Here is a 14,086-nt window from a genome sequence, read left to right as displayed (position 1 = left end):
GTTATGATGCACCTTCTGCACAACCTCTGACAATTGAAAAAATAATTCCGTCTGTCTGGTTTGCAGAGGACAGTGTGAAGTTTCTAGTTCCATGTCAAACAAAAATATTTGAAAAGCTGTTCCATTGTTTTAGTAAAACAGTGTAGGACTTCATTACAAATTATCCCTACCAAGTCACAGTGTCTGCTTCTTTTTTTAAGCTGCAGTATGTGCAAGTGACTTTTTAAACATTGACTGTTGCTGTAGCGCCACCATCTGGACTACTACTGCAAAATATTGGCTGAGGAAGTTTGTCTTGCAAACCATACCAAGTTTCACGAGCTTTCCAATTCATAAATACAATTATTTGTAATACATAGAATCTATGTATTACAAATAATTGTATTTATGGGTGCCCATTACGTCGATCGCGAAGGTAAAGTCGGTCGATCGCGTGACGATCGCGTGACGATCCCTCGGCGGTCACACAAGTACGGCGGTCACACAAGTACTGTTCCACCATGACCGATGAACATTTGGAAATGTGCCTGAGGCTGGCTGTCAGCAGCTACTGTCCGGACTATGCATCACTGGCTGAATCAAGTCAATGCAAGTCATCAAAGTAAACTGATGTAAATACAAAAAATGTTCATTGTTAATTAAATTGTGTTATGCAGTATCAACATACACTGTTAATAAAGAATCCTCAATACATTGAAAATACTTCTATGTTTGTTTTTCTAGTGGGTAGATCTTCGTGATTTGGTCATTTTAAAAGTAGCTCGCATGCTGAAAAACTGTGGGCACCCCATGTCATAGAGTAAATATAATGCCTCAGAATGTAACACACAAACAATGCATTTGTGTTCACTGACTATTGTATTGGATAAAATGTTTTATGCAAAGACAGAGTTGGAGTTTTTAACCAATGGAAAGATTGACATCAAAGAGTTTCCAAATAAATATTCCGGACTGGGATTTGGTTTTAGTTTAATATTTTCACATTGAATGCATTGCAAATTAACCTTTCCGGATAGGACTGGGGTACCAAAATATCAAAGCAAATATCTCATTTGCATCTAACAAAAAAATGCAAGGCTGACATGAAATCAAAGCTCTTTTAAAATCAGAAGATTCAAACAAAGTTCATAAAAAAACAGCTCTATTAGGACAGCGATGAAGCCTGAGAGGCCATACTGAAGGATAAGCAGGTCTTTGAGACATTGATGAACAATCAATTAAAGGGCGTGAACCCCGACAGTGCAGCTACTAATCTGTGGCACCATTACAAGAAAATGAAACCGCTGTAGGAAATAAATACATTTATCTTGCCATAGAGCTAAATGAGACATTTAATCTGAGATGAAGTCAAACGTGTTTGCAGCAGTGGACACTATCATTTGGAACGGGGTGTGTTAAACTTTCTAAACTATACTTTTGCACAACAGCTACAACATTTCTCTGTGTGTGGAAAAAGAGACAGGCCGGAATCAATTCGAGAAACTTGAAGGGCAATATATGTTTTAGAAAATAATAAAAAATGATCTTGAAAAACTATCTACAGGGTTGTTTTCCTAACATATTCTCAACATTTAAGAGACTGACTGGTGGATATCACTGCAGATAAAGTAATGACAACTGAAAATAATGTACACTTGTTCCTGGCCCTGCATATTTTTAATTAAAAAACCTTTTTTTTTGGGGGGGGGGGGGGGGGGGTAAAATCTCAAACAAATAATGGAATAAAGAATCAAACAAATTACCATAACTGGTACTTGTTGATTGGTTTGGTTTATCTTAAGTTGAATGTGAACTGGATTGAACAGAGATGTGTAAACGCCAGCTGGAGCAGTTTTCTGAACCCTCATTCTTGTGTGAACTATTAAAAATAAATTCTTAAAAGACAAATATGTCATACTGTTAGCATCATAGCATAATTGCCTATGTCTTAGACAGAGTCTTAAGACTTAGGCAATTATGCTGTGAGGCTAACAATGTGCAAACATGATAGTTATGAAAACCTAGCCTATGTACTGTAACGCAACAGACACATCTCAATCACTTACACGTCACACCAACAGGCATTTCTTGAAATGTTACCATTAAAAAACACCTTGACTGGCAGTGTAGGTAAACAAAGAGATGACGTGCATACATATTGGTTTGTCTTGTTAAAAGAAAAAATTTAAGAAGCTCCTCTGAACAGGAGGGTTTTTTTAGGGGGAGGGGGGGGGCACACACATAAAAAGGCCTTATGTGGCTTCAAGTGAAGGTGTCCTAGCTTTGGCTTTCAACAAGTTCCCCACTGGCCCAGCAGGTCATCTCAGACTTAAGGGTTTTTGAACGTTGAGTTACTCTCTGCCTGGGCAAGCAGAGGAAACACAGCTGCTGCTCATTCCAATGGGTTCTTCTTCTGATCAGAGCGAACCAAAGTTCTGCCTGAAAGAAAGCAGAACAACTGTCAAAAGTGATGCAAAAACATATTTTTTGATCTGTCAAGGCCACTAGTTGATGACAAAATGGAGCAGCTTCCCTCTTCTTAAAGCATATCTTCTTTTTCTTTCGGCTTGTACCGCGACTTGTCCCTTCTCCACTTCACCCTGTCCTTTGCATCGTCCTTCCCCGACACCAGCCACTCTCATGTCCTCCCTCACTACGTCCATGTATCCTCTCCTGGGTCGACCTCTCATCCTGTTCCATCCTCAGCATCCTTCTAGCAATATAGTTCCCGTCTCTCCTCTGGACATGTCCAAACCATCAAAGTCTTTTCTCTCTGACCTTGTTTCCAAAACACCTAACCTTCACTGTCCCTCTCATTTCTATTCCTATCCACCCTGCTCACTGCCAAGGAGAACCTCTGCATCTTCGGCAATTCTCACTTCAAAAAAGTTGAAAGTTGCATACCTGCTTGTGGACTTAATATCACATTTTGTTGCGTTCTCTTATGCTCTTCTTGCACAGGTGAATCCTGAAAAACACAAGATAGAGGAGGTATAGGCGTAGCCATGGACACAAGCTCCTACTTTGTATGTCAGAAATATTTTTATCATCGGTTATATAATGAGATCTCACCTGTCTCTTTTTTTCTCTCAAGTTTTTGAACTGAGCTAAAAAGGTGGTGGGAAAGATTTCCATCTTCCCATTACCTGCCAAAAGACAATTACATATTAAACGCAGCCACCGAGGTCCACCCCTTCTTACCATATTACCATGGTCGTCTGTTAGTTTCCATTCTCTTGAATTGAAAACACCACAAACGATTGGAAAAATGTAAAGAAAGCAAACCTGCAGGGCTCCTGTACAGCTGACAGTCCTTCTTGATGTGGGCACTTGACCCACACAAGTAGCAGCAGCGTACGTCCAGTGGATCTCGCTTCCTCCAGTTCTCATTATTATGCCTGACCGGATCCTTGGCAACTCCTCCAGCGTCCACTTTGTCTCTGGGGTGCTCTGGCCTTCTTTTCCCATCCTTTCTATACTTTGGCCTTTGAACAAAACAAGCAACATTTATTTTGGTGCAGATAAACAATCGTCTGAAAGTGAACGGTGACAAATGCACAAAGGCAGCGTGGTTCCACCTACTTCTTACGAATGGGACAGTCTTTAATGAAGTGGCCGATCTTTCCACAAATGCGGCAGCAGCGGTCATTCGGAGCAACTTCTCCCCCGGTCAAGACCTCAGGATCAAAGAAATACTCCTGACACAGATCAGGACAAATCACACTTTCAATGATCACACATTTTATCTTCAACAACCAAACGTGGCGTTTAGAACGAGCACCAACCATCTGACTGGGGTACGTGGGAGGAAGGGCTTTTACTGGTGTGCCAAACACCCTTCTGCCATTGATGAAAGCCTTCATGATGAAGTTAGTCACTGGTAAATAGCAAAAACAAGAACATATATATATCATAAAACGGCAGGACAAGGAAAGAAGACTGATAAATGACAACACAAAAATAGCCTTACTTTTCCTGGAGAGCCCAGCGCCAAGATTGTGATTTAGGTCAAATGGATCTGCAGTACCAATCAAGGGAACGCCGAAATTAGTGCCACACATTTAATGACGACACAGACGTCCCCCAAGTGCCAAAACAAAACAGTTGGAGTTTATCACACAAGCTGACCTTCAATGACAATGTATTTGGACACCCATTGCTTTCTGAAGGTGGTGAGGCGGGCATGTTGACGGATGCAAACGACATGCTCTCTGAAGTCAAAGTCTTCGGTGTAAAAGCGCAGCAGGCCGAGCCACAGCTCCCCAACAGACTCGGAGTTCTTCCCGTACTGTGGCCAACGACTGGGCTGCAGGTGGAAGAGGCAGTTATTGAATTGTATTTTGTATTTAGTGATGTCATGTTCAGGTTATGTGTACAATTATATAACACTCACCAGCGTTTTTAAGTCCTCAAAGAAGTACACATTCCAGCCATCAACTAGCAGCTCTGGCTTCGTTTTGCCATCGTAAATCTGCAACAGACAGTTCAGGAGTTGAAGTTTGTGGATTCCGGGTTACAGAGAGGCTGAATTTTACGCTTGCATACTGAATATTTATATGTAGATAAACAGAAAGGTACACAGGCATCCTTGCAATGTTGAAAATCACAATTTGACAGCAAGCCAAACACCAATATTTGATGGCACTAGAGCCAGCGTTAGTTTGGAGCTCCCATATTTTATCACCATCCCAAGTGACATTAAATGAGTGAAACTGCAGTTCACAAGAAATATACTTGAGTATAAAGTCCTAAATCATTATCAAAATAATCAAGGCATACAAATACATTTGAAGGAAAGGCATAAATACAAGCAGGCATAAATCTATTGAAAGGCAAACAATTACAAAATGGCTGAATTGTCTAATTCCCATATAAAAGGACAATATAAACACATAGTATCAGTAAACAAACAGCGACAGAATTCCTTTATTCTAATAAAAGGAAAATTACTTGCAGGCGATGGTTTCTAAAGGTACAAACAGCATGATGGCATCACATCCCTTTTGTGAAGCGTAGCATTGAACAGAGACTCTGCTGCAAAGACCTGCCTGTATCAAAACTTCCTGTCAACCCACTTCCTACTGGCTGCAGAATCCATCTGCCTGCTTGAATGGCATTACAAATGAAATACAAGAGATCTGTTCTTGAACAAGGCAGCATCACAACCAAAAAAACAATCCATGAACAGAAAGCTATTTGAATGCTAAATAATCCTCAGGGCTCTAAAATTGCAGATTGGTGATGTTTAGAATGTAAACCTGAAGGGAAACTGGATGTTTCAGGAGGGAACACAGAAATATTCTGTGACATTAAATATGCTCAAACTAAAGATGTGTTTAGAGATAAATTTATAGTTCCTGTAAGATTAAGAAGAGCAAAAAGAGAATCGACTGGACTTGATTGACAGCTTTCATTTTTCTTGGCTCTTCTTGATTTACCTCGACCTGGATAACTGAGCGCCGACACAGACTTTCAGTAAGATCTTTAATACATAATGACACCGCTCCAAATACTACCTCTTGTAGCACAGGGATAACTGGCGGGTTCCTCTGCTGGAGAAAGAACAGCGCCATGAGGGTATAAGCATAGGACGAGAGGCTGCCGCGTGAAGCATCCCCAATGTCACACATCTGTAAGAGGAATAAACACCATGCAATATACTGATGTGATCAAAATTAAAACTTAATGCTACAGCGCCAGACACATACCAGGACCCTACACAAAGCATACTCACTTTGGCAAAAACCTTCATGACATAACAGAGGATCTTCACCCTCCTATCAATGGCAGCATAGCAAGCTAGCAGGTGCGTGTTGTGAAGAGCCTGAGAAGAGACGTCGGTCTTAGATCATTTGGAAATATCTTAAAGCGAAGCTGCTTTCTTTTGTAAAGGCAGATTTGAAAGGAGATGAAGAAAAGTTATAGAGGTTCTACCAGAGTGTTGTAGAGGCTAATGTCTCCCTCCAGGCCAGTTTGAACATGGTAGAACTTCACAATGGGCACTTTTGCAGTAGTGATGGGAAGGACGTTCCTCACCCCTGGTGACAAGGTGCAGATGTAGAAATAAGAAAAACGATGTGCTTTGATATTTCAGGTTTTACACATTCGTTATCTTCAATCATACTTTGCATTTTTTGTAATTGTGGGGAAAATCCCTTCTAAAACAATTAATTCTGCTGTGAGCCACTGAGAGAATGCCGCCCCCCGCCCCCCAATCATTTAAATCAGAATCAGAAGTAGTTTATTGCCATCGTCAGTGAGTGTTCACTGACTAGGACTGTTTCTCGGTGAAGTCGTGCTACATCTAACAGTAATGACAAAATACAAAAACCATACAAGTACAGACACATCAGCAGCAGCAGGAGTTGATACACAGATGTGTACTAGCAGCAGTAAACTAGCGTAATCACGCTAGTTTAAAATTTGTTAAGCAGGGTTTTCCCATTTCTGAACTGTGGTTCTAAAGGTAGGGTTTGTTTTTTGGAGCCAAATGCTTGTCCTTGGATCTGCAGAAATAAAATGTCCCAAACCGATTACTAACCTTGATGTCTTTTCAGAAGTCGTGCCAGGCTTTCAATTATAGTAATGCAAATACCATCCTGTGGAGAAAATTAATTCTGCATTATATTCTTTATTACAATTAAAAACCGAATAGCAACAACAAATCAAAACATAAGGTAATTGCAAATAAATCTTGCACTATGATCAACTGATGACTCACATTTATGCTCTCTTGCCCTTCCAGCACCATACAGAGGTCTAGGTCACTCTGTCTGAAGCCAAAACCATTTTTGGAAGACCCAAAAAGTTGCAGCCGAGCTCCTGAATATGAAAACACGATTTGTCAGTCTTGTGGATTATCCTAATAGTTTAACTTGGACACCACAAAGATGATAACTGTGAAGCTGGCGGTTGAGTTCACCAGTAAAATGTCGCCGGATAAAAGCCTCCAGGTCCTGAAGGATGCACTCTCTCACATCCACTTCCAGTTCGTCTGGGGCGAAGTCAGCTGTAGAGACCCATACTCAGATCAAACCAGCGGCCAATTTTATTAGTTTTCATTTATTTAACCAGATCAGTCCAGAGGATGTCGGAAGGAATAAATGTGTACACTTCGTAAAAAAGACATTGTTGTATTTCCGAGGCAACTCTGATCAGTCTCTTTCTGCACAGCCGGTACCTACAACGGCTAGATGAGACTAAAAATGGCAAACTGAGGGTTTAGTTACAAGTTAAATTGAAGTCATCACTTTCCATGACGGTCCGATGTAAGCATGAACCTTAATATTGACTGACTGGAACACTTGATCAATGCGACAACACATCAGTCGCAGGATACTCACTGGAGCACTGTTCGCAGACTTTGTCCAGGATGCTGAGAAACGCTGGGGTTAGTGGGGGCAGCGGATCCAGCTGCACCTTCTTGAAATCTTCTGGACAGTCTTTCTTTAGATGTCCATCACGTTTGCACAAGCTGCACACAACCATGTGTGACTAGGAGATTGAGGATAGTTTCATTTAGATTAGGCATATCATAAAGTTTATTCGCTGAAAGTATCGTCTCGTTTCCTTCAGTCGCCGACAACTTGTATTCATACAGATCAACAAAAATAGCCTCCAGCTTTTTGGGTTGTTTTTTCTTTCATAAAAGTAAGACAACATTCACCTTGCCTCTTGTGAAAGCTTGCCTGGTAAACTCATAGGACTGTGCCCTCTGTTTTGGGGTTTTGTTTTCCTTGTTCTCATTTTTTATTCCATCCCCTGAAGATGAAGGATTCCCAGTCTCCAGCTCTCCCTCATCTTCATCCACCGAGCCGGGAGTGTCAAAATCTGGCCCCTCCTCATCAGACAGAAGCTCCCCCCCTGAGATTTCATCTACTGGGAAAATGTCCTCATCCTCTGTGGTAAAGCTGTCCAAATGTCGCCTGTTACACGTTTCCGCATAAATATCCACATTTTCATCCTCCTCATCCTCAGAGAGGCCGCTTTTGCCTCGGTCCACTTTTTCCTTATCTCTCTCATCAGAGTCACTGTATTCTTCAACTTCCTCCTCTTCCTCAATAATGCAATCAGAGTCTTCGGGACGCTTTTCTTCAGCGTGCTCCGACTGAATGCCGAGCTGACTGAACTCCAGCATCGTATCTTCATTCAAAGGCTTCTCATCCGCGACTTGCGTCTTGCGACTGGAAGCCGGTGCATTGAGAGGCAGTGCAAAGTACTTGTATGTGGTTTTGAAGCAGTGGCGGATGTATTCATACATTTGCTGGCTGCTCACGGAGCGGGCCACATTTCTCACGGTGGCAAACGGGTCTGAAACAGTGACAGCCATTGTTAAACAATGCTTAGCACAGAGCATTAGCATTTAACAAATCATCAGCCCATCAACAAAACTCCCAAAACAACAGACAAAATGTCCTTTAAGGGTTGGGACAAAATGTAAGTACTGTAAAAAGCATGGAACAGAATGAAAAAGTGAATGAATGAACACCTGAACATAGAAAAGTATCAACATAATCAATATTTGAGCGATTGTTTCCCCACTACCCGAACAAAGAAAGCTTCTGACCCTCCACTGCAATGCGTTTCTTTGGCCAGTCTTTTATCTCTCGGGAGAGGACAGCACTGGTCCGCACACTGATGACATTATCGGCCATGTTGAACTCCAGCGAATAGAAGCGAAGCATTTCAATCCAAAGAAGCCCAATTTCCACGGGCAGGCGAGGAGTCTGAAATACCAGGGGCACCTAGAAGGAAAACGCATCAAGACAGGACTCAAACACCAAACTATTCAGATAAAAACCTGCAATGGAATGTTTAGCATTACCTTTCCCTTCATAAGGGAGCTCTGTGCTGGCTTTGATGACTCTTTAGAGGAAGGGTTATGAGCCCAGTGTAAATGTCCATCCTCCACGTGTGTGAAACTGAACTCTGACAGTCTGCTGAGTGAAAACACCTTAATCTAAAAATAATCAGGTTATTAGGTGTGTAAAGTGTAAAAAGGGGATAATATCAACATGAGCATGTACATTTAGACCCAGGATGTAAAGAAACACACCTCATGTCTCAGGTAAGTAGGCAAGAGGGGATCTTTGCGTTGCTGTAAGAAGTAGATAACCATAAGTGCGAAGACATATGGTGGCAGCCCACCTTCCTCTGCACGGTCAATCACACAGATCTAAGCCAAAAGAAATACCACAGAATGATGCATCTTTTTTCGTCAGATTACTGTGAGCTACAAGTCATGGTATCAACAGGACACATACCTGGGCCCAACATCTGAGGCCCAGAACCAGTGGGAGGAGGAGATGCTCCCGACAGGATAAAGCAGAGAGGTAGGAGGCAGTCTGGAACGCATTTTCATTTCCTGCACTGACTTTGCAGACAAGACCACTGTTGTGGAAAACAACAGATTGCATTTTCATTAAAGGTTTACTGCTCTGGTGCTTCTGAAACCCTGATGTAAGCAGTTTCCATTTTGCATGTAAACAAAAATCTTTCTTGAATATAATCTTGGTTAACGGCCAACTTTTATATCTCTGCAAGTCAGAATTCCATTCATTATTTTGACATAATGCAGTAAGAGGTGCCCACCTGTTTCTCTCTTTGCAGATGAGCACCGGCACCCGGGCATGAAAATCAGCTTCCAGATCAACAAAGAGAGCTGGGGACACAACAAGCTTGGTTTTTTATTTATTTCCACTACAATCTCACACATGACTGACTCCCCTATGAGAGAATCTTCCGTTGAATGAATAAGAGCTCACTCACGGCTCACAGAGAGAGATTCCTTGGCCAGCAACAAGACATCGGGCTGATGCATCTGTAAATACATTCAATTTCAAAGCATCCATAAAATATAAAAAGGTTATAAAAATGTGGTGGCTCTTACAAACTTCATAGAAATATCCTCTAAACAATTAACTTGTAAGATTGAAGTACAAAAAAAGATAAATAATTGTAAACCATAACAAAATTTAATAATAGTTGTCCCAACAAAATCATACTGGACATATTGATTCTAAGAATATCTAACACCAATTTTAAATAAAGACAATAAAACATTTACCATTTTAACCAATGTCTCATCAGTGATCTGTATCCCAAATTGTACCAAGTAACTTGTGTGCCTGATTTATTTAATCACAGCCATTTAGGTTTAAGTAACTAGAGGTTGGAGAAAATAAATAAATTGTTCACATCATCAAACTCAAACTCACATGAATTGGAAAAAGAATATCAATGTTGACATCAGAATCCTTAAATCCAAGCTTGGAGCAGGATGATCCATATAGCCTGAGTCTGATGTCTGTGGATGCAAGAATGGCAGAGGGGATATAATCTCAGAATAATCAGATGAACACTTAAAACGTTCCTGTAGAAAGAAACACTACTTTTTACTATGGAAAGATTATGTCCAAGGTCAAACAAAAATGGCACACAGGGTGTAATGAAAATATACCAAAGTAATCCCATATCTTTTAAAATATTCAACTTCAGCCAAACACTGCATGTTTTTTGCAGATTTTTGTGGAAGGATGGCCAAACATTGGAGTAGGGGGGAAAGTTCCCCGTCAGTCCCTGAGAGCCAGGAGGAAATGTACATGCAACTCGGCTCCGATCGGAGGAACAGTTTCTCAGCAGAGTTGACTTCTCACACATTTTGTGATTAAGTAGTGGGTTCATCAACCTGTATGCAGGTTGGAGGGGGGGGAGGGGTTACTCCACAAAGATAATACAGAGAGAACAAAACGTTCTGATAAGTCCCAAGTTCAATGAGAGGCTGAACTGAATTCAAATACACACACAGCTAATGTGGAGCAATCTACTCTGGCTGTCTGAAATGCACAGATATGTGTTACAAAAATAAAGAACCATATCATAATAATACAAGCAAAGAAAGTCCTAAACTCCCTGTGAGAAACGACACAGGAGCAAATAGTGTGTCCTCTACAAATCAACATCAGTATCTAGATGACTTCCTGCCTCATCACGTTTTCAGTGAACACTTTCCCCTTGAGGGACCTACCAGGCAGGACGGACAGAAGGAGGTCTTCCATGATGCCAACAACAAATAGTCTCTTTTCAACATCCTCGTCACTCATCCCACGTTCTCGTACGACAGCCTCCAGTGCAGCCGTCACGGCACGGATCTGCTCTGGACCAGGAGGCAGGATCTCAGTCAGCATCACCTGCTCTTGCCTTTCCTATAACAAACGCACAGACACAAATGGGGGGTTCATGACGATTATAGCATACTACCGACTATACTAGAGCATCATTCATTGTATCTGAGGAAAATCCTGATTTGCATATAAAGAGCATTTCTCACCCGAGCGTTCTTCTTATGCCGTTTGTCTCCGATATGCCTGTAAGCAACAGACAGAGAATCCAGGACAACGTCACACAAAGTGCACGTGTAAAGTGCACCGGGGTTGCTGGGGGACCTCTGCACCTGTTTTTGGTGTTTATTCAAAGAAAGAATATACATTAAACAGAAAACATAAGGCAGCATAGATGTTTCCCCAATAAAAAGCGACTGGACTTGACAGGTTTGAAGACATTTCACTTCTCATCATCCGAGAGGCTAACTGGATTATACATTTATGATTCACTCCACCGGTCCATAAAAAAAATAGAAATAAAAATAGAACCAGAAAACACTAAAATAATTCCAAACTAATGTCTTAGAACAAAGAACCTGAATGCAGACATTTTAGCATGCTGTTGAAAATAAACATACATCCTCTCACTCACAACTAAAAGTGATCCACAAGGTCAACATTATTTTGGGTACCACGCCGAGTCTGTACCTTTGTCAGACAGAAAATATCCTCTCTATTGAGCTGCCTCTCAGCTTCTCGCAGGTCGTGCATGTCTATGGCTGAAGCTGGAACCTCTTCAAGGCCTCTGTTCGCTTCAGCAAAGGTTTTCTTCTTGTATCCATTTTTCCATTTTCTCCCTTTGGAAGGAAGAACTGTCAAAAATGTGTCCACTGTGTCATCACTGAGTTTTTTTTAAAGCAACAATTCGTGCACTAACGGTCGAACATTTTGATACACACTCCCTTTGAACTGTCTTCAAACATTTGGCTAGTATTGCACAAGTAAAACCCTCAAGTGAAGCCATTTCCTGCGACAGATAGGAACCGTACAGTAAAGAATCCCAATGCACCCCGATGTAAAAGTGCCCTCTGAGATTGACGACTGCCGTCAACTAATTTTAGGTGAGAAAATGTAAAAACGAAAAAGCCACTTTCCTCTTACCAGTTTGTTTTTCAATTGCTCACCTGAATTATGAGCGCTTTCATCAGTCGTCCCTCTCCTCCCCTGCTCCCTGTCCTCGTTTGGACCTCCGTGTGAGCTACTCCTCCAGTGCGGCTGCTGCTGCGAGCGCTCTCCCGCGTCGTCTCCTCGACTCCCACCGCTATTCTCAGGGCCTGAGAACCATTGGCCGTCACCCTTCTGTGAAGGGCTATGTCCACCTCTGAATACACCGGGGGAGCAGCTCAGCGGCCCCAGACCTCCTTTCTTGGGACTAAGCCGGTAGCCCCCACCCTGGTGACTTCCCTCAGGTCTGAAGCTCTGTCCTTGACCCTGGTCCTGAGTCCTCCAGCTTTCAGTCTTTTCTGTCGCTCCTCCCCTCTCCCGGCCACCTTGCCTAGCTCCTCGGTAAGGTCTGCCTGAGTTTTCCATTTTCACTTACGCTAAAACTGAAGGATTAAATGTTCAGTTATTCCATCCTTATGTCCTCGTGAAACTGTATCCTCCAAGGGACCATCTGTCAAACTTTGGAAGAAACCACTTCTTTAAATAGCAGCATGCTACTTTAGCTGTTTTATATTTCTTTGCGCAGAAACTCCCGTTGGCTGCAAATTACAAAGCGTTGTAATTCGTCACAAATTGTCGCAGAGTAATTTGCATCTGAATAAAGACATCAGAACAGAATGTCTGGTTGTTTATGTTGAACCCACAAATAAAGCTGTTATGGACGTGTAGATATGTGTTCATTTAGTGTCTTATAGCATAGATCTCTGATTTCTCGGTTAACCTTCAATTGATTATTGGTAGTGAATGCAATTCTGAAGAGAAATTATCACCCCTGTGGGTGGGACGCGTTAGTGACCGTTCTGTCACCACAAATATCACTAAATTACCTTCGCCATAGTACTACTAATAGCAGTTGCTAAAAACGCGCGGACGTAGCTATAAATAAGGTTAGCCAGCGACTTAAATTAGATGGAAGATTGTGACGTTCGCCGAGCAATCCAAATGACTTCAGGAACTTGTTATGAAATTGGGTTAGCATAAGCTAGCTAACTAGCTCCTGCGGTCTCATTCGCCACTAGCGTTAATTCACCTCTCCCGCTTGAGAGAAACGCACATTCATTAATCACTCGTGTAATTAAACGCCGTGTACAAATTAGTATTTTCGTATAATTCTACGTTAGTTAACTAGACACAGCTTAACAGCCAGACTGCAGTTACTTTTAGCTTCTGATGTTTAGCTTGAAGCTAGCAGCGCAGACAAACAACAGCTAGCTACGCAAACGCTAACAACAGCTAGCTTTGCTGACTATTTATAGTTTTCTTGTGCATCTGTTCTGCCAACAGCTGCAGCAAAAACTGCCACCGACGTAACGTCAGCACTACCTAGCTATAAATAATTAGAACGTCATTGAATACCTCGTGTACTTGCACGGAGAACATACTTGAAGTCCTGTTCAGGGCTGACTTGGCGTTATCGCTAGTTTCACATTCGAGTTTGAAAGGTGACGTCCGGGCTCTGTTTTGTAGACGTAACGCGTCATGGTTCCACCCAGCGCAAAAGCGTGCTCATCTACGGAAGAGCGTTTGGGACAAACTACTTTTTTTTTTCGATTTTTGACTTGTCTCAGTTTTTAAACATGCTTTTAGAGCAGCTAGATAAACAGTGTATCATCCCAGTGTCATTGTCATCATCTTCATTGTTCTTAGGTTTTATTGACACTGGCGTTGTCAAAGGAAGGCACACCCCCAGTGAGTTCTTGTCTCTGTTGTGTTTATTCTGTTAATCTGCAGTATAATAACATTTTTTTTTTAATTTAGCCTATAAATTACAAATATGTACA

The 14,086-nt window shown here is 41.7% G+C and overlaps 1 protein-coding gene across 1 annotated transcript; it reads right to left on the bottom strand.

The window, feature by feature from the left end:
• Window positions 1–924: 924 nt before the first annotated feature.
• tut7 (terminal uridylyl transferase 7) lies at window positions 925–12,839 on the bottom strand. Its single transcript, XM_068760738.1, has 28 exons — window positions 12,266–12,839; window positions 11,790–11,938; window positions 11,309–11,431; window positions 11,006–11,183; window positions 10,197–10,285; window positions 9,748–9,799; window positions 9,571–9,640; window positions 9,243–9,369; window positions 9,035–9,154; window positions 8,804–8,938; window positions 8,546–8,723; window positions 7,646–8,289; window positions 7,323–7,473; window positions 6,902–6,988; window positions 6,701–6,801; window positions 6,521–6,578; window positions 5,914–6,017; window positions 5,714–5,803; window positions 5,496–5,609; window positions 4,373–4,450; window positions 4,108–4,285; window positions 3,950–3,997; window positions 3,765–3,856; window positions 3,562–3,677; window positions 3,265–3,464; window positions 3,052–3,125; window positions 2,884–2,947; window positions 925–2,418 (listed from the first exon to the last, which is right to left on the bottom strand). Exons 1-28 carry the CDS (start codon window positions 12,669–12,671, stop codon window positions 2,372–2,374), a joined length of 3,873 nt encoding a protein of 1,290 aa, XP_068616839.1. The 5' UTR covers window positions 12,672–12,839; the 3' UTR covers window positions 925–2,371.
• Window positions 12,840–14,086: the final 1,247 nt, after the last annotated feature.

The sequence above is a fragment of the Brachionichthys hirsutus genome, chromosome 4 (assembly GCF_040956055.1).
Source record: "Brachionichthys hirsutus isolate HB-005 chromosome 4, CSIRO-AGI_Bhir_v1, whole genome shotgun sequence".
Lineage (NCBI taxonomy): Eukaryota > Metazoa > Chordata > Actinopteri > Lophiiformes > Brachionichthyidae > Brachionichthys > Brachionichthys hirsutus.
The sequence above is the reverse complement of the archived record's forward strand: the minus strand, read 5'-3'. Positions and strand labels throughout refer to the sequence as shown.